Source organism: Cottoperca gobio, chromosome 20, assembly GCF_900634415.1.
Source record: "Cottoperca gobio chromosome 20, fCotGob3.1, whole genome shotgun sequence".
Classification (NCBI taxonomy): Eukaryota; Metazoa; Chordata; class Actinopteri; order Perciformes; family Bovichtidae; genus Cottoperca; species Cottoperca gobio.
Window position 1 is genome coordinate 12,028,148 of NC_041374.1, and position 15,459 is coordinate 12,043,606.

Consider the following 15,459-nt stretch of genomic DNA (forward strand, 5'->3'; position numbering starts at 1 on the left):
TCCACAGCCCGTACACACATGACCCTTATGATGTCAGCAGTGGAAAAACATTTCCATTAACAATAAATGATCTACATCTTATAAAAAGATAAGAGAGCCTTAAAGGGACCCTCAGCAAATAAAAAAATGGACAAGCTCCTAAAACTCTACATCCCCCCCATAATATTGTCTTTTCTAGACTTTCCCTGCAAACTAAATATCTGTCTTTCAACCTCCTTGCCCTGAGTTCAAGGACGAACAAAATTCTAAATCTCGAGCCTGATCTGAGATCACCCCGATGACGTAACTATGACATCAGGGTTATTTTCTCTTGACAAGTGAACTTATTTTCATGTGTAAAATCACAGTGCCCCTTTAAGTTTACTTTGTGTCACAATAACTGGATTGCTATTATCTATTTATACATTTTAAGACTCATAAATACATAGCCATCCCATGAAAATATGAAAACAGATTTGTGAACTCTCCTACTGTTGTAGTTATCTCTTGAAGTCATTACAAAATTAGTATAATACATTCCTTTAAACGAAGTTGCTGTCCCTTTAATATCTTGTTGCACTGGCAGGAAGTGGCGAGTACAATTAGAATATACTGAGCACGACACACGCCTGTGGGTTGGTCTTACCAGGGTCTGCACGATGGCGTGGTTGGTGGCGTTCATGTGGGCGTTAAGGGGGAAGGAGCACTCTCCATCGCAGTAGTTGGCTGCGTAGCCTTCAGGAGCGATGATCCAGTCCTGAGAGAAACGTGGCAGTAAACGTTAAAAGCAGCACAGTCAGAGCCGTTAGAGAGACTATGTCTTTGTTTGAAACACTAGAGATGTCAGGTTATAATTCCACAATATAAGTGGTTTTTTTTTATCTTTGAACACTCTCCATTTATTGAATGTATGAATGTAGGTAGTTATTCCTAACTAGAGAGGCTGAAGCATTGCCCTGTTACAGAACCCCCTCTGACTCTTGTTGGTACGTTCCATGTTAATCTCGTCTGTGAGGACGTTGCTGCTCAGACACTACTGTCTGTGGAATCGCTCAGGGAAGCAATACTTCTCCCCTCCTTCCTTCCTTCCTCTGCATCTTACTGTTCGACTCCGACAAAGTCGCTGCATGTTTTACTTCTTTTTAACTTGTTTTTGTGTTTTTATCTAGTGTACCTTCCTGTCTGTGTTAATAATCGCTCTCTGTCTTTCTCTTCTCTGTCTGTCCAGCTCCCTTCCTGTGTGTGTGTGTGTGTGTGTGTGTGTGTGTGTGTGTGTGTGTGTGTGTTGGCAGTCTCCCTCTAGATGTCAGTGCTGTGTTAGAAGGATGTACGTAACTGCCCTTCTATGTCTGTCTCCTTGTAAACACAAAACACACACTCAAACACACATTCTGACTTCAGTGTACTCCCACCGAGCTACTTTAACTGACTTCTTCCCTCTTGGCTTCTCTTGCTTGGCAGCACTAGTTTCATATCAGCTTGACATTCAGTGGTGTGTATAATGTCACCCGTCTTACAAGAGATAACTACTTGTCACAGCTGCTGGTGAGAAAGTTATTGACACGTATTGTTGGTAACAGTATAAAGTAACTATTGCACATTGAAGAAGACAAAGCCAAAGCTGTGTTCATCCTGCACACACTTTTTGTGCCTGCTAGACTTGTGTTGATGTATACAAAGATATGTGATTATGCACGATATCCACAGTTATGTGTAGATTTACATCCAATCTCATGTGTTTATGGATCCTCAGTAAACCAAATTCCATATTTAAAAGGTTTTATTCAACCTAAAATTGTTCTACATACAGAACGGTACCTAGCCGCCAGTAAACAGTGATTAGAAGGGTCACTGCTATCTTACCTTTTCACCACACGTGTGTATTAGGACTTGTTTGGATGTATTGAATAAGAAAAGGTTCTCTACCTGCCAGCCTAGCTCTCTGAAGCTGACGTAGAGCTCATGTCTTCTGCATGCCGTCTTCTGATCGCTGCTGTTGTAATCTGCAACACAACAACAGAAGTCATCAAGAAGCTGCATCTGCAAAGAGTGCACGGTTATTGACGGTGATCTTTGAAGTTGCCCAACGTGTCTCAGTGCACGACTGAAGAGTTGACCATGGTAAAGCACACTCTAAAGGCTAAAACCCTTCCCTGGGTAAATGATTCCTAATTAAACCTTATGAAAGTGACTCATGACATTCAGAATTTGAGAGCAGAAGAACAACACAATACGCCTCATGTAATGCACTGGGTGGAGACGCATGCGAGGGCGTAGACCAGAGCACAGGCACAAATGCACATTACAGCGGTCACTGCGCTGTACGTGCTTCACATTCATCTGCTCTTTAATGCGTTTGAACGCGTGCCTAATTGAATTCATCAGCATTCAAAAATATTGCTTGGCACAAGCGCAAGTGGTGACACAGTGACAACTGTGTTTATGAACTCTCCTGCCCTGCAGTTTGTTCTTAATTATCTCTGTTCCATTCTGCAGCGGCGGGGCAGACGGCTGCAGACAGTCCAGGTATAGGTTTGGTTTTCACAGTCAAGGAGGTCATTGCTGGCACCGGTCACCACGCTGAAGTCAAGACGGTGACACTGACTTTCCACTGACGCTCTCTCTCGCTCACTCTCCGTCTCGCCTCACTGATTTAATTGTTGTGATTATATTTTCTTCACAAACCTCCCAGAGAAAGACAATGAGAGGGGGGAATGAAAGCTATAGCACAAGTAAACTGTAGTTGGTTGGTCTGCACATTCTCTCATTGCTAAGTTAATTATAAAACTGTTAACCAACTAAAACCTTCTAGTGGTTGCCTATTTCTGTTGGGTTTTTTGTGTCACTTGTCATTAGGGTTACAATACTGGTTTCTGACTTCAGGGCTGCGGTTGAATTGTCTTTATTGCTTAGGAAGGAAATTAACAGGAAGTTTGTAAGTGGCAGCCACGATAAGAGCTGGTGGAATTCTCTGCATGCTAAGGAAAGGTGCTTCGATGCTCAGCAAAGGATACACTGGAGCATCCTTTATCAAAGGAAAGGAGAGAATGTCGTCCCATAATGCCTTGTGGCAATCATCATACTTGAATTGTGCAGCATTGAGTTTGTCACTTTACTTATTTTCTATGTGTTATAAAGTTATAAAAGTTTCTTCAAAAAACAAACATCCATATCCAAGTGTAAGTGCAGTAAGTCTTTATGAATCCTCCTTCATGTCTTTCCTTGGTCTCGATGGAAAACGTCATGAAGTGCTCAGGGAAAGACACGGGACGGAATTGTTTTGACAATTTGACTGCAGCCCACATTTAGCCAAGTAGAGTTAGTGCTTAAGATATTTAAGCTACAATAACTTTTCACATTGCGAGGAAAAAAAACAATTTACAGCTTTTTTATGTGTCAGAGAAAAAAAAAACGAGTGAGTCAGACTGTAGACGGATATTTGTCACTCAGTCACAGCCTCTCACCTCACCAACAGCAGCCTTGTTTAGTCAGCTGCACACACACACACACACACACACACACACACACACACACACACACACACACACACACACACAGGTCATTGATGTTGGGTCCTCACATCTCTACGTCTATCATTCATTACCATTGGCACTTACAGTACACACACACACACACACACACACACACACACACACAAAAATGACCTGATGTTTATTTGTTTAACAGCCAAATCCACTTAGCCTCTCATTAAAGCGAAGAGTTGTAATTTAAATTCACTAGCGCTAGTTGCATTAAGATTTCATCATCAAATCAAATTTCATTTTGAACAGACGCACTGACCGCACTGCCCAGACTCTGTTTTAGCTGGACTTGTCTCAAGTAAGAAAAAGAGACAGACAGACAGACGGAGGGAGGAGGGAGGGAGAGCAAGTTGGATTTGTCACTTGGATTCATCTCAGCTTGAAGGAAAAGAGGAAAAGAGAAAAGAGAGGAGCTAAGTGGAGCATGGAACTAACGCTGTCTGTCTGGCCTTCAGTTTCTACCATCTGCACTGAAAATGAGTAAGAGTTTGACAATACAACGATAACAATCGTTTCTTTTTATTGCAATTTATTGCAGAATATCAATATGTCATCTGATTAGACGAGTTCATTCTGTAAGAGACAGGAAATGAAAGGGGAGACTGGTCAGGACAGACGGCTGCAGGCTGAGGTCAGACAGTCATCCGTAACCATCAAATACAGTCAGGTGTTTCCCCAGTTTACACTTCCTTCCTTTCCAATTCTGTCTACTGATGTGGAAATACAGAGTTTATATGCTCTGTGCATTCAGACACGCATGTCTGTGTGCAGATGATACACATGTGCTCGTCCTGCCTCCCTGTGGACCGACTGATCTGCCAGAGTCTTCAACAGCAGAGAGCGTTCAGATTTAACAGATTCACTTTATGGAGACCTTCACAAATGAGGAAACAGGTTGGTCCCAGACCAGCTGCTGTAGGATACCACTGATTTTTCCTATAATTGTGAAATAAATGAAAGAATCCACTTTTCTTTCTTGCATTGTAAAGGCACCGTTTACAGTGTTTATGTATAGGAAACATCCAAGGACAGAGGAAGGAGAAAAAAGTGCCGTTGAAAGAACTGAGCGGATTGTCTGACCTGATATGAACTTGAGGTGATGTTTATAGAAAGAGGAATCGACACATTACAATATTATAGGACGATAGGGCTTTCACATAGTCAACGTGTAGAGATGAATATTGGAATATGGATCGCTGGGGTTTTTAATAACTTTGAGTTTGTTATGCTTCCAAACACCGACATACACACCAAACTCCACACACCCTTGATACAAACACACACTCACAGAGCCCCCTTGCTCCTGCATCCTGCAGGGTGAAGGGTGAATGAAGAAAGCCTGCACACTCGTCACTTCTCCACCAGCAGCCATTAATACAGTTCCTTGTGAGGTTTACATTTCTGCAACTCATTTGATTTCTTTCACACCTCCTTGTTTGTATGAACACGATTTGCACGCTGAGACAGAAAGTATTTACTATCAAACTGAAATACTCCAAAACAGTGTATTCTTCTGTTTGCTAGACTAATACATGTAACTTTAGTTAATTGGTGAAACCTCCTGTGCAGTCAGATATTCAGTTTAAAGGATCATTAAACCAGCGTCCAACAACAGTAACTGAGATATTCACTTATTATCAGCTGATGATCCCGTAATTGTCAAAATCTTCTTAAACTAATTATATTGAACGGAATGTGCATATCAACACACATTAAAATAATATTTTGGTTTGCCATATGCTGTACAGCATCAGTTATAGTATTTAGAAACACATTCCTCTCTGTATCTCTCTCACACACACACACACTATCTGACACAATCTACAGAACTAATTTTCCTTGCACCTCTTGGCCTTCAAAGCCATCAGCATTAACAGTCTGTGGGGCTCTTTAAGAGGAATAAAGCTGATATTTACTGTGGGCTTTCATTGAGTGTAAAGGCCCAGATTTGTGGTGCCCATAAACCACATCTCTCCTTCCTGCCTGTAAAAATTTAATGCCACACAGCTACCGCTGAGCTCCGGCTCCCATGAGGCTTCCATTCATTTCTTTTTCCTTTCCTTGACAGAGAGCAGAGGTGGGAAGGACATCCGGAAAACGTTCTCTACATATTATACTCATTTGTATGCTACTACAAAATAAAAGTCAGTGCTTATTGCACTTCCTGTAGGTTTTAGTTTTTGCATTAGAGTGGTAGGTCTGCACAGAAAATATATAACAACATAATACGGATGGTTATATGGCTCATTCATCAAACGAAAAGTATGACATTTTGGGAAATATGCTTATTTTACACCAGTCTCCTGTCCCTAAATATGAAGCTACGGCTAGCAGGCGTTTAGCATAGAGTAGCATAAAGACAGAAACAGAGGAACATAGCTAGCCCTGCTAGGTAACAAAATCCACCTCCCAGCACCTCTAAAGCCCACTCACACATATCTTGTTTGATCTGATACTGAATCAAAAACCAAAGTGTAAATACATGTTGTAGTTTTTTAGCTAAGCTAACCGGCTGCTGGCTGTAGCTTCATGATCAACAGACAGAATCAAATCCTGGATTCTAGTTTCACCTGCTTTTTGCACTGCTGTCAGGACCAACTGTCTGAGTATGAAATGGAAGCAGATTTCCGTCACTGACAGTGAGACGTGAATGGAGCCAGTGGCCCTGAGCTCTACTTCTATATTACAGCTTAACTGTGTTTAACCTGGAAATGTCTTTCTGTGAGTAGACAAGCATCCGTTTGACCATGTGACGATAAAACTCTCCACTAAAGCCAATTCACATTGAATTCATTGAGGTGGGGCAGCGGCTGCCGGTTCCCCACCCTGTCTATTCAATAGCAGGGGAAACACTGCTCCTTACTGAACGTAAGCACTGTAGCTCTTTAACACTGAGACTTTCGATATACAGCACTGGGCTGATATTAACCCCTCACTACACTACCGGCTATTCATTAACCCTGAAAACACTTTCACCAGCACTTCTGTCAGGAGGAAAAGGCTATAAGTTATATTTATCACATGTTGTTCCAAAAATACAGGAATTAAATGGTGCCAATTCAGACTTTATAGTCAGGGTGTTTGGTGGAGGAAGTGTTTTGTATGTGTGTGTGTATGTGTGTGTGTGTGTGTGTGAGTCTTTCCAAACCCCAGCAGGCCACAATCTCTCAAACCGCCTCACTGTTTATTATATAGTTTGCTCCAGCAATTTCTCATGGCAGCCTTTACAGTATCAATTACATGAAGTCCCATAGAGGTGGCGGTGACAGAAAACTTGAGTTATGTCGGCCCAATGTTGAAGATAAAATCTGGATCACTAACCCAGAAGAAGGAAGGAGAGAGAGTCCCGATGGCCTCGTTCCTTCCTGTAAGAAGAGAGGCCATGAACAGTGACATGAAAGGAGAACGTCACAGTTGTCCCTGACGTTTCTTCTCTCGTTCCCCTCCCACCAACCACTACTACTGAAGTTTATCTTTCTTCCTGTCTTTCATCACAGAGGTTATTAAACCCTGCGAGGGAGCTCCGCCATGTCTAATTACTCCAACGGTAAACAAAAGGAGGTCGGGTGGGGAGGGAGCGAGGAGAATGAGGAGGTAGAGGGAGGCGAGGAGAGACAGATGAAAAAACATTGCTGGCCAAGCGCCGTGTTATTATAATTCCTTAAGCGATACTGTTAGCGTGGTCAGTCTTTTAGCTGTGCAGCTAATGACTGGCTAGGCCTAATTACAGGCCGCCTGTGCTGTGCCGGGACGTGATATTCCTTCCCCGGATGGTTGTTAACTTCCCCCACAGCCAAAGCTCCCATTACCTCCCCGACCTTCTTCGCCCACAAAACCCCAAATTACCTTTAAAGGTGTTGTATTGTTCTTTTGGCGAGGTACACAGCAGCATTTTCCACTGTGAACACATGAGGCACACCCAGAGGGGGCGGGAGCGTGAAGCGGACACAACGATTCATGCTAATGTAAACTAAAAACACCAATTTGTTAAAAAAACAAGAAGCCTGCAAATAGTCTGCTTTTGTGACTAAAATGTGAAAAACAAAGATGATGTTTTACACCTATAATCACACTATTATCTCAAAACTAATGCTGCAGAAATTTATTTGGCTGAATTTGTCCTATTTTGTCATCTGGAAGACATTTAATATCACATGTCGTTTTAAATCCAGCTCACTAAAATTGTGAAAATGAGAAAATAACAAGGCCCGTGGCCTCACAGGGAGTACAGTAGGGAAAATAAAGTTCACGGTTAAAAGGTTGTTTTATATCCTTAGCAGACTGAAGAAGGCATTTTAGTAATTTATGACAAAGCAAAGCAGTACGACCAAATGTATAAAATATAAATGAAAATTGACAAAAATATCTCATAAGGTGTCAGTTATACTTCAAATGAGAACCAAATGGGACCTAGCTGATACAAAAGAAGCAGTTAAATCATTGCCGTGGTTAACCACACAGGTCAGGAGTGTGCAATTTGGGCAGTGGAGGGAAACTATTTTTAGGAAACGCACAGAGCAAAGTAACTCATGCGGGGAAAAGTTTTTTTAAAAGCCTCTATGTGGAAGTTGTGCACACTAGAGCACTTAAAAACAAACACATTGCTGCCTTCCGGTCTCAGATCTCATGTTTTCTCGGGGAAAAAATATATCAGGGTGAATTATAGGTGAAATGCTCCTTTTAGTTGTAGCTGCGGTGGCCTGAAGTGATGTGCTGTAACGCTGTGCCAAACAGAAACTGGGGGACAACGTCCACATTTTGTTTCTCCCCATGAGCGCTCCACAAGACGGATGCTCTCCCCATCCATCCTGTCCTCCTCCCCGTCTCTGGAGTGAGTGATGCGGTATTGAAACCATATGCCCTCCTGAATTCCTCACGGATCCTCCCATCCCGTCCAATCCCAGCAGTCCTCTGCTGGCCACGGACACTCGGCTGTCGCGAGGGGGGCCTCCCCGCTTCCTGTGTAGGATCTAAATATTTACACTCCCCGTCGTCCCGAGTGGCGAGGCGGAGAGGTCTTGATGTTTTGGGTTATGTAAAGTCCAATCCTCCAGGACGCATAGTTAACAGTTTGTCCTTGTTAGAGCAGATTTTTGAGCAGATTCACTTCAGAGAAAGTTTTCTCGTCCTGATTTAATCCGTGACACAAAAGCCGAATACTTGCTACGTTAGAATTGAAATATTATTTAAAATGATGAATGTATTTACATGTGACAAAGATATTCCTTTATCTACTAAAGGAGGGCAGAAACATTATGAGCACACGATGTGCACCTTAGCCCTCTGATTCACTATGGAGCCCAGAATCAGTATCATCTTCAAGACATCTCGACTTAAAGTCTTAAGACATGTCAAGCCAAAGACAGCTGGGTAGAAGAGAGTCCAGGTCTGGAGCCAAAAGTGAACATGTGGTAGACTCCAACTGTCCTGTAGCATAACAAATGATGAGTCTTTGTTCTCTGCCAAAGCTTTCATCCAATGCAATTACCGAGAAAAGAGCTCTGCAGGAATTTTACTTGCAACCTGTTGTGTCACCGACTGAGAAAGTGAAGGAGCTGCTCTGAACAAATAGAGCCAAAGACTATCAGCGAGGCTTTTCCAGAGTAGCAGCGAGAACAAACTCAAGTTGTCACACAAATACTTCTGTATACCCTGCAGATGGTAGAGCCATTAAACGGGGCAGCAGAAGGAGCAAAGCAAAGGTAAATCGCTTCCCAGCCAAGTGGGGCCGTTTGCAGCTGTGTGTCAGTGCACTAAGCTGTGTTCTGGCAACAGAGAACCAAACGTAAGCCGGCTCTGGACCAGATTTTGCCAGTTTTTTTTACGGTGCAAAGTTGAGCCTTTTTGGGCTGAGAATCAGCTCCAGTTAGGGGGTATCAGCCCCTGGAATCAGCTTAAAGTATATTCTCCCACATCATTTTTTACAAGAGAGAGAGACCAGCAAGCAGGTGTGCAGAGCTTAAGCTGCTGTTGGGCCAAACAACTGAAGCTCAGCAGATACAACAATAATATGTGTTGTGAAAACTTTGCTACAGAAGTCGACCAAGGTCTTTCTCACATAAACCCATGAATGTACTAGTTCAGTATTTTCTCTTACTTGAAATATATAGAAGTGGTTGCTGCTGCTGCATACAGGGATCTCCTCTGATACACAGCCGAGTCAAAGCTTTGAGCCACGAAAGCTTAATATTAACATAACGCTTCATCTGTCAAATTAGCCGAGGATCAGGCCGATATTAACAGCAGGCTCCCTGAGCGCTGGCTTCATGTCCCACACTAGTCACACAATGACGCCTCACAGGAGCAGCTTAGCTTCAAGAACTCTAAAGTCTGGCCAGAGTTACACAGCAGGTGAAAGTTGAGCGGATTAGGGTTTGATTTGATTTGAAAAGCTTGCTGAATTCACAACATCAGGCTTATACCTGCTCATTACATCATCTGAGAGGGAAGAGAAGTGGGGAGGACTAATGAGGAGGTGACCTGTCCAGATGTATTTTCTGTGTGCAACTTAAATCATTGAATTAATCCACAATGCAACATAAAAAGATTTCTCGAAAAGTCTTCTGTTCTAATCATATGCATATTATTTTTCCCTAACACCAGTTAGCCTGCGCTCTTTTTCTCTAAAGTCTTTTCAGCTGAAATCTCAACCCAAACCCTTCATTTATCTCTCCAGCTCACATTGTCTGGTGCCACAAAAATCCCCTTCATAAATAAAACATTGTATATTGCTCTTGAAAAACACCATATTCTCCACTTAATATGCAGGTTTCAGGATACACTTCACCACCCTTCATGTATACAGAGAAACTACAGTAAAAACAGATTCTGGACATCAACCCTGAGCCAGGATCTTCATCTGATTAGAGAGAGATCCGGGTGAAGTCAGGTTCAATTTATCAAGTGTCTCGAAGAGGAATACTTCAAACACATGCTACGCATCCCCAGATCTCAGCAGGTCAGACTTCAGTTACGGATGAGCTCAGTTTTGTGTCTCATTGTGTTCACGGTTGTATTGTTTGATGAGGTCGGTGAAGGTTCAGTGTTTGTGTAGCGTACAGGCAGACTGACCTGCTGGGCCCAGCCCTCTGGATCCGTCCTGCGGTTGCGTGGATCGGTTGCGGTTCTGCTGGCGACGTTTTCCGCCAGTGGAGCGAGCGGTGCGCATATGCACTTCGCTGACTTTGAAGAACGCCACCATGAAAGGCTGCTTCTCCAGGGCACCGTCACGTCCTACGAGACCGGCCTCCTTGGTGCTGATGCACTGCCCTGTTTCCGAAGACAAGAGCGCTTAAAAACTACACAAAGGTCGTGTTGATCAGCACAAGTCATGGTTCTCTTGTCGACCAGTGACTTCCTTAGACTACCTGTGATAAATATAACTTTAAAAGTTTCTTTTAACTATACATTTTTGTTGTGAGATTGAGTACATTGTGTGCTTTAATAGTTTATTTAAAAAAACGTGTAGGGGCGCCCGGTTAGTTCCTAATCCTTACTACAGTGACCCGGGTTTGAATCCCACCCTTGAGATTTGAGATTGAGCTCACTCTTTCCAGTCTATCCAAAAGAAAGCTGTAAAAATCATGTTTAAATGAAGAAAGAAAACTTGTATGTGATGTAATCTCTTACCGCTGGTGGTCTCCACGCTGACCTGCAGGCCCAGATTGTGAGCCGGGTTCATCACCCACAGGTTGCTGGTGGCAGTGATGTCAAACTCCAGCCAGCCGTCCTCCGCCGCCCACAGCATGCGAGACTCCAGCAGGAACAGGTCTGCCTCTCTGGGAGAACATGGGCGATGACACAAAAGCAAAAAAGCTCAGACCATAGATAATAATAGAGATGTGTTTTGTAACAAGCAAGTGTTAAAATGAATGTACAGCATTAAATACAGAGTACAGTACAGTGGCACTATACTGTAGCTCAGAACACCAGAGGACTGGTCTTCCTCTTTAAGAGGGAAACTCAGGAGCTGTTGGTTTGTATCAAGGTAACTGCATCATAACAAAATGACAGAAAGATGGATCGCTGCATTTAAAAGAAAATGCTGAGATGCACTGTACTGTACCACACTGTAAGTTTGACCATACGCTCTACCTCTCTGAGGGACAGGAAGGTATTAAATCCTTGGTCTCAGGCTACAGGCATGTTTATATCATTTACAATATTTTGTGTGAACGAAATCAAGCCACAAACTTGAATAATGTGTCGTGCAGGGGAAGAAAAAACGACCCACGTAATACAACTGTTTACGAGTGAATGAAAAGAGAGCACAGGAGTTGTAACGAATAGACAGAGTGTGAGTGATAAGAGGGCCTGTCCTCCCACTGTCCCATTACAGTAGTAATAACACTAGGTCTGTCGGACCGTCCTATAGAGCCGACATCAAAGCCTCACAATCATCCAGGTGTTTGGAGAATCCCCCTGCAGTCATGCATCAGCAGCCTTTCTTTATTGGTCATTAATGAGAGTGTTTCTGACAGTTTCCGTATGAGCTACTATTCCCCTTTTCCCCCCCCTCACACACACACACGCACAAACTCCCCCCCCACTGCTAAGTTCACACGTATGTCACAGCGTGGGCCAGTGTCCCCGTGTTTCCGCCTCATCGCCAGAGCCGCTGTTTGGCTGACGAAAGACGGCAGGAGGTCCATCAGAGAGCCGCCTGCAGGGCGAAGGCTACCGAGAGCCTACTGTAAAACCTCTTATGGACTGACTGCTTAAATGAACTGGAATAATAAGGTCAAAGGTCAAAGTTACGTTTTTTTACTACAATAACTCTCCTTTATAGCCTTGTCAGTGAACGTTGTTAAAAAGGTAACGCAAGGTGGGAGAGTGTAGCTCCAAGCTGGCCTGGTTATTCATCGCGCTTTCATCTTTTAAACTGCTCCAAAGGCATATTTGTAAGATTGTAAAAAACAATATGCAAGTCAGACATCTGGAGGGAAAGGATGCCGAGGTTGTCAGTACAAGAAGGAGATTATAACTCTGGATCTACATGCCGCGCAACATTTTAAGATCCAGAATGAAGAAACGTTTGTATGGAAAAAAGGAATGAAACCTGGTTGTGTACAGTTTAACAGCTGGTAAATGCTGCTGAATGAGTTTGGGTCAGTAAAAAACAGCCTTCGCAGCAACCTGCCATTTCTCAATACGATGTCAGGCCTGCCGCATTGCTGGCATTGTAATCTCTCACATTCCTTGCCTGCTGTTCGCGAAACCGCCCCAATCATATGAAAAGTACAAAGGGTGTCAAGCTAATTAAGCGCTCTATCATTACGGCTTAGAGTCAAAACAGGAGGCAGGTTTTAACTGGAAGGAGGGGCTCGAGAAAGTTTATCGGCTCCCCACTGATTGGGCGATTGCAAAAGGTTGAGGTTTGCAAAAGGTAGAAGATGTGGGAAACAACAACAAAGACCTCAGACGTTACGTTCAGCACTGAGGACAATGAAGCTGAGAATGTAACAGTTACAGTTTTTATATGTTGCTGCATGTTGCACCTTGAATTTAAAGCAAATACACAGCAGGTGCAAATTGTCTTCACCTGATAAGCACACCATCCAGGCTGTAATTTTCTTCAAGGTAAAAAACCTGTCCTGCAATAATACAGAAATTGGAGATATCTGGGCCCTTTAATCTCCAAATATCTCCAAAAATAAAAGGCTTTACCTCCAGGCTGGAGAGCACAAACCCCCTATTGTAGGGATGAAGGAATGCAGAAGAAAAGTAGCTCTTGATACCCAAAGAAACCTTTTGACAGACAGAAAAATATACTTTGCCAACATCTATAGCTACTTGTTCAATCCGTGGACTTCAGAGTGGATCAGCTTTGTCCTCAGACTGTAGTCTGAGAACATTTGGTGTTAGAGACCCCACCTCAAGGTTGTTTCTTTATGATAACACACAAAATAATATATGAATCAAGTTTAATAGCTCCCCGTACGCTGAGCTTTAAAAAGGAGAAAGATACTTTGATGTATATTCATTGAGAAACTAAATATACTGGGCTATATAAGATGTTAGCTTAAAATGTATGTCAGGAATTCTCTTCATGTTGAGTCGGTTCTCGCTGGGCGGGCTTGATAAAACACAAATATCATTCAGAAATCTTACTGGATGTTTATCTGCCCCTGCAGACGTAATGTAAATGTTTGGCGTGTATTAGCTGCGCTCACTTGGGGGACGGGAGGATTTTGAAGCTGTGCTATTTCTGTAAGACGTGGCTTTGCTTGATATTACAATATAAACACAGCAAGGGCCGAGAGTCTGTGTAACACACGGGGAGAGGCAACTTATGATAATAATCTTTACCTTTTTGTATCCAGAAAACGTCAAGAGATCATGCTTGGTGTTTTCAGGATTAATGCACACACATGTTGCACACAAGCATCGTTCAAATCCACAGAACTTTACTCCAGATTTCACTCAATATGCCAAAGCTTCGCAAGATACCAAATATGTACAGCTGTGTACATTTAGGAGTATGAGTACAGATAATTATGTTTTATATAATTTATCTAATAAACTTTTATGTGCACAGTCAATATTGAAACTGGACCGTCGGTCTGGACGAAGACGACAAAGAAGAACAGATTTGTTCAATGTTCCTTCTTACTGATATAGAATGTATGAGTTGTATCTTATTTAAATTAATGAGCAATGGGAGTAACATTTTAAGCTTGTACAATTATTTTAGTCTTTTTCTGCTATTTGTTGTGAAACTTACATTCGCCCGATATATGATATTTGAAAGTATATAGAAGCACATATGATGTAATTGATGGTTTTCTTTATGTGTTACTGGAAGTCTCTTATGAAGTCTTTTAAGTCTGATTCAAGTGTTTGGCACTAACTAACTAAACACTTACAACACATGTAGAATTTTTCCATTTGACACGTTCAGTGGTAATGAATGATAGACGTAGAGATGTGAGGACCCAACATCAATGACCTGTGTGTGTGTGTGTGTGTGTGTGTGTGTGTGTGTGTGTGTGTGTGTGTGTGTGTGTGTGTGTGTGTGTGTGTGTGTGTGTGTGTGTGTGTGTGTGTGTGTGTGTGTGTGTGTGTGTTACCTGTCAGGGTGCTCCTTGACCACCTGGTAGACTTTGAGTAGGAAGGTGTCGTTGCGGAAGGCGCGGCTCACACACTCCTTGTAGAGGCGAAACTCTGCTGCGGTGACGGCCTCGCCCTCTGGGATCTGTGAGAGGTTGAACTTAAACTCCTTGTGGTGACGCCGCTGCGGAGAGAGCTCCCTGTCGTACTCCACTGTGGGATGGAAACACACACGTAGGATCATAACATTAAGCACGGAGAAAGAAACAGTAGAGATAGCACAGAGAGACAAGCGAGAGAGAGAGAGAGAAACATTACTCTTTCTGCATGAAGTTAAATACTAAGCAGCATCTTCAGAAGAAATCCTGCTGTGATTAGATTTATACTGAAGCAGATCAATGAAGTATTGCTCACATCATCACTCACATCATCGCCTTGTTTGACCTTTAATGCCTCTTCAGTGGCTTGTCTCACGCTTATCATGCATTTTCTACAAATAGGATCAAATTGCATATTTACAAACAGGGTTTGAGTGTAAATACACAGTAGTAAGCGGATATCCTGCTCACAGACACTGCGCTGAGGTCGACCATAAAAGCCTTTAAAACGATCACATGTGATTTATACTTAAGGTCTAATAGGTTTCGTGGCTTTCAGTTTCCCTAAATAAAGCCCTGTTATCATCAGTCCGGAGCAAAAGCCCATGATTTCTTCGGCGGCAGCAAACTTAAGAGTCGTTCTGTGACCACTTCTGACGGCGTGAAATGACAAAAACCAACAAATGTGCTGCCTCCTATACTTTTAAGTGCAATATGCGCCATAATGATAATGTGCTCTCTGGGGATTCGGTTTCTGTCTCAGCTGGAGGTTTTTCTCCCACAGCAAAGAG

The 15,459-nt window shown here is 42.8% G+C and overlaps 1 protein-coding gene across 1 annotated transcript in view; it reads right to left on the reverse strand.

The window, feature by feature from the left end:
• bmp6 (bone morphogenetic protein 6) overlaps nucleotides 1-15,459 on the reverse strand; it is a 44,325-nt gene that overhangs the window by 2,390 nt on the left and 26,476 nt on the right. The window contains exons 2-6 of the mRNA XM_029457614.1: nucleotides 14,591-14,783; nucleotides 11,151-11,299; nucleotides 10,593-10,790; nucleotides 1,906-1,982; nucleotides 626-736 (exon numbers count right to left, since the gene is read on the reverse strand). Of these exons, the coding sequence (XP_029313474.1) occupies nucleotides 626-736; nucleotides 1,906-1,982; nucleotides 10,593-10,790; nucleotides 11,151-11,299; nucleotides 14,591-14,783 (728 nt within the window). The remainder of the gene's footprint in view (nucleotides 1-625; nucleotides 737-1,905; nucleotides 1,983-10,592; nucleotides 10,791-11,150; nucleotides 11,300-14,590; nucleotides 14,784-15,459) is intronic.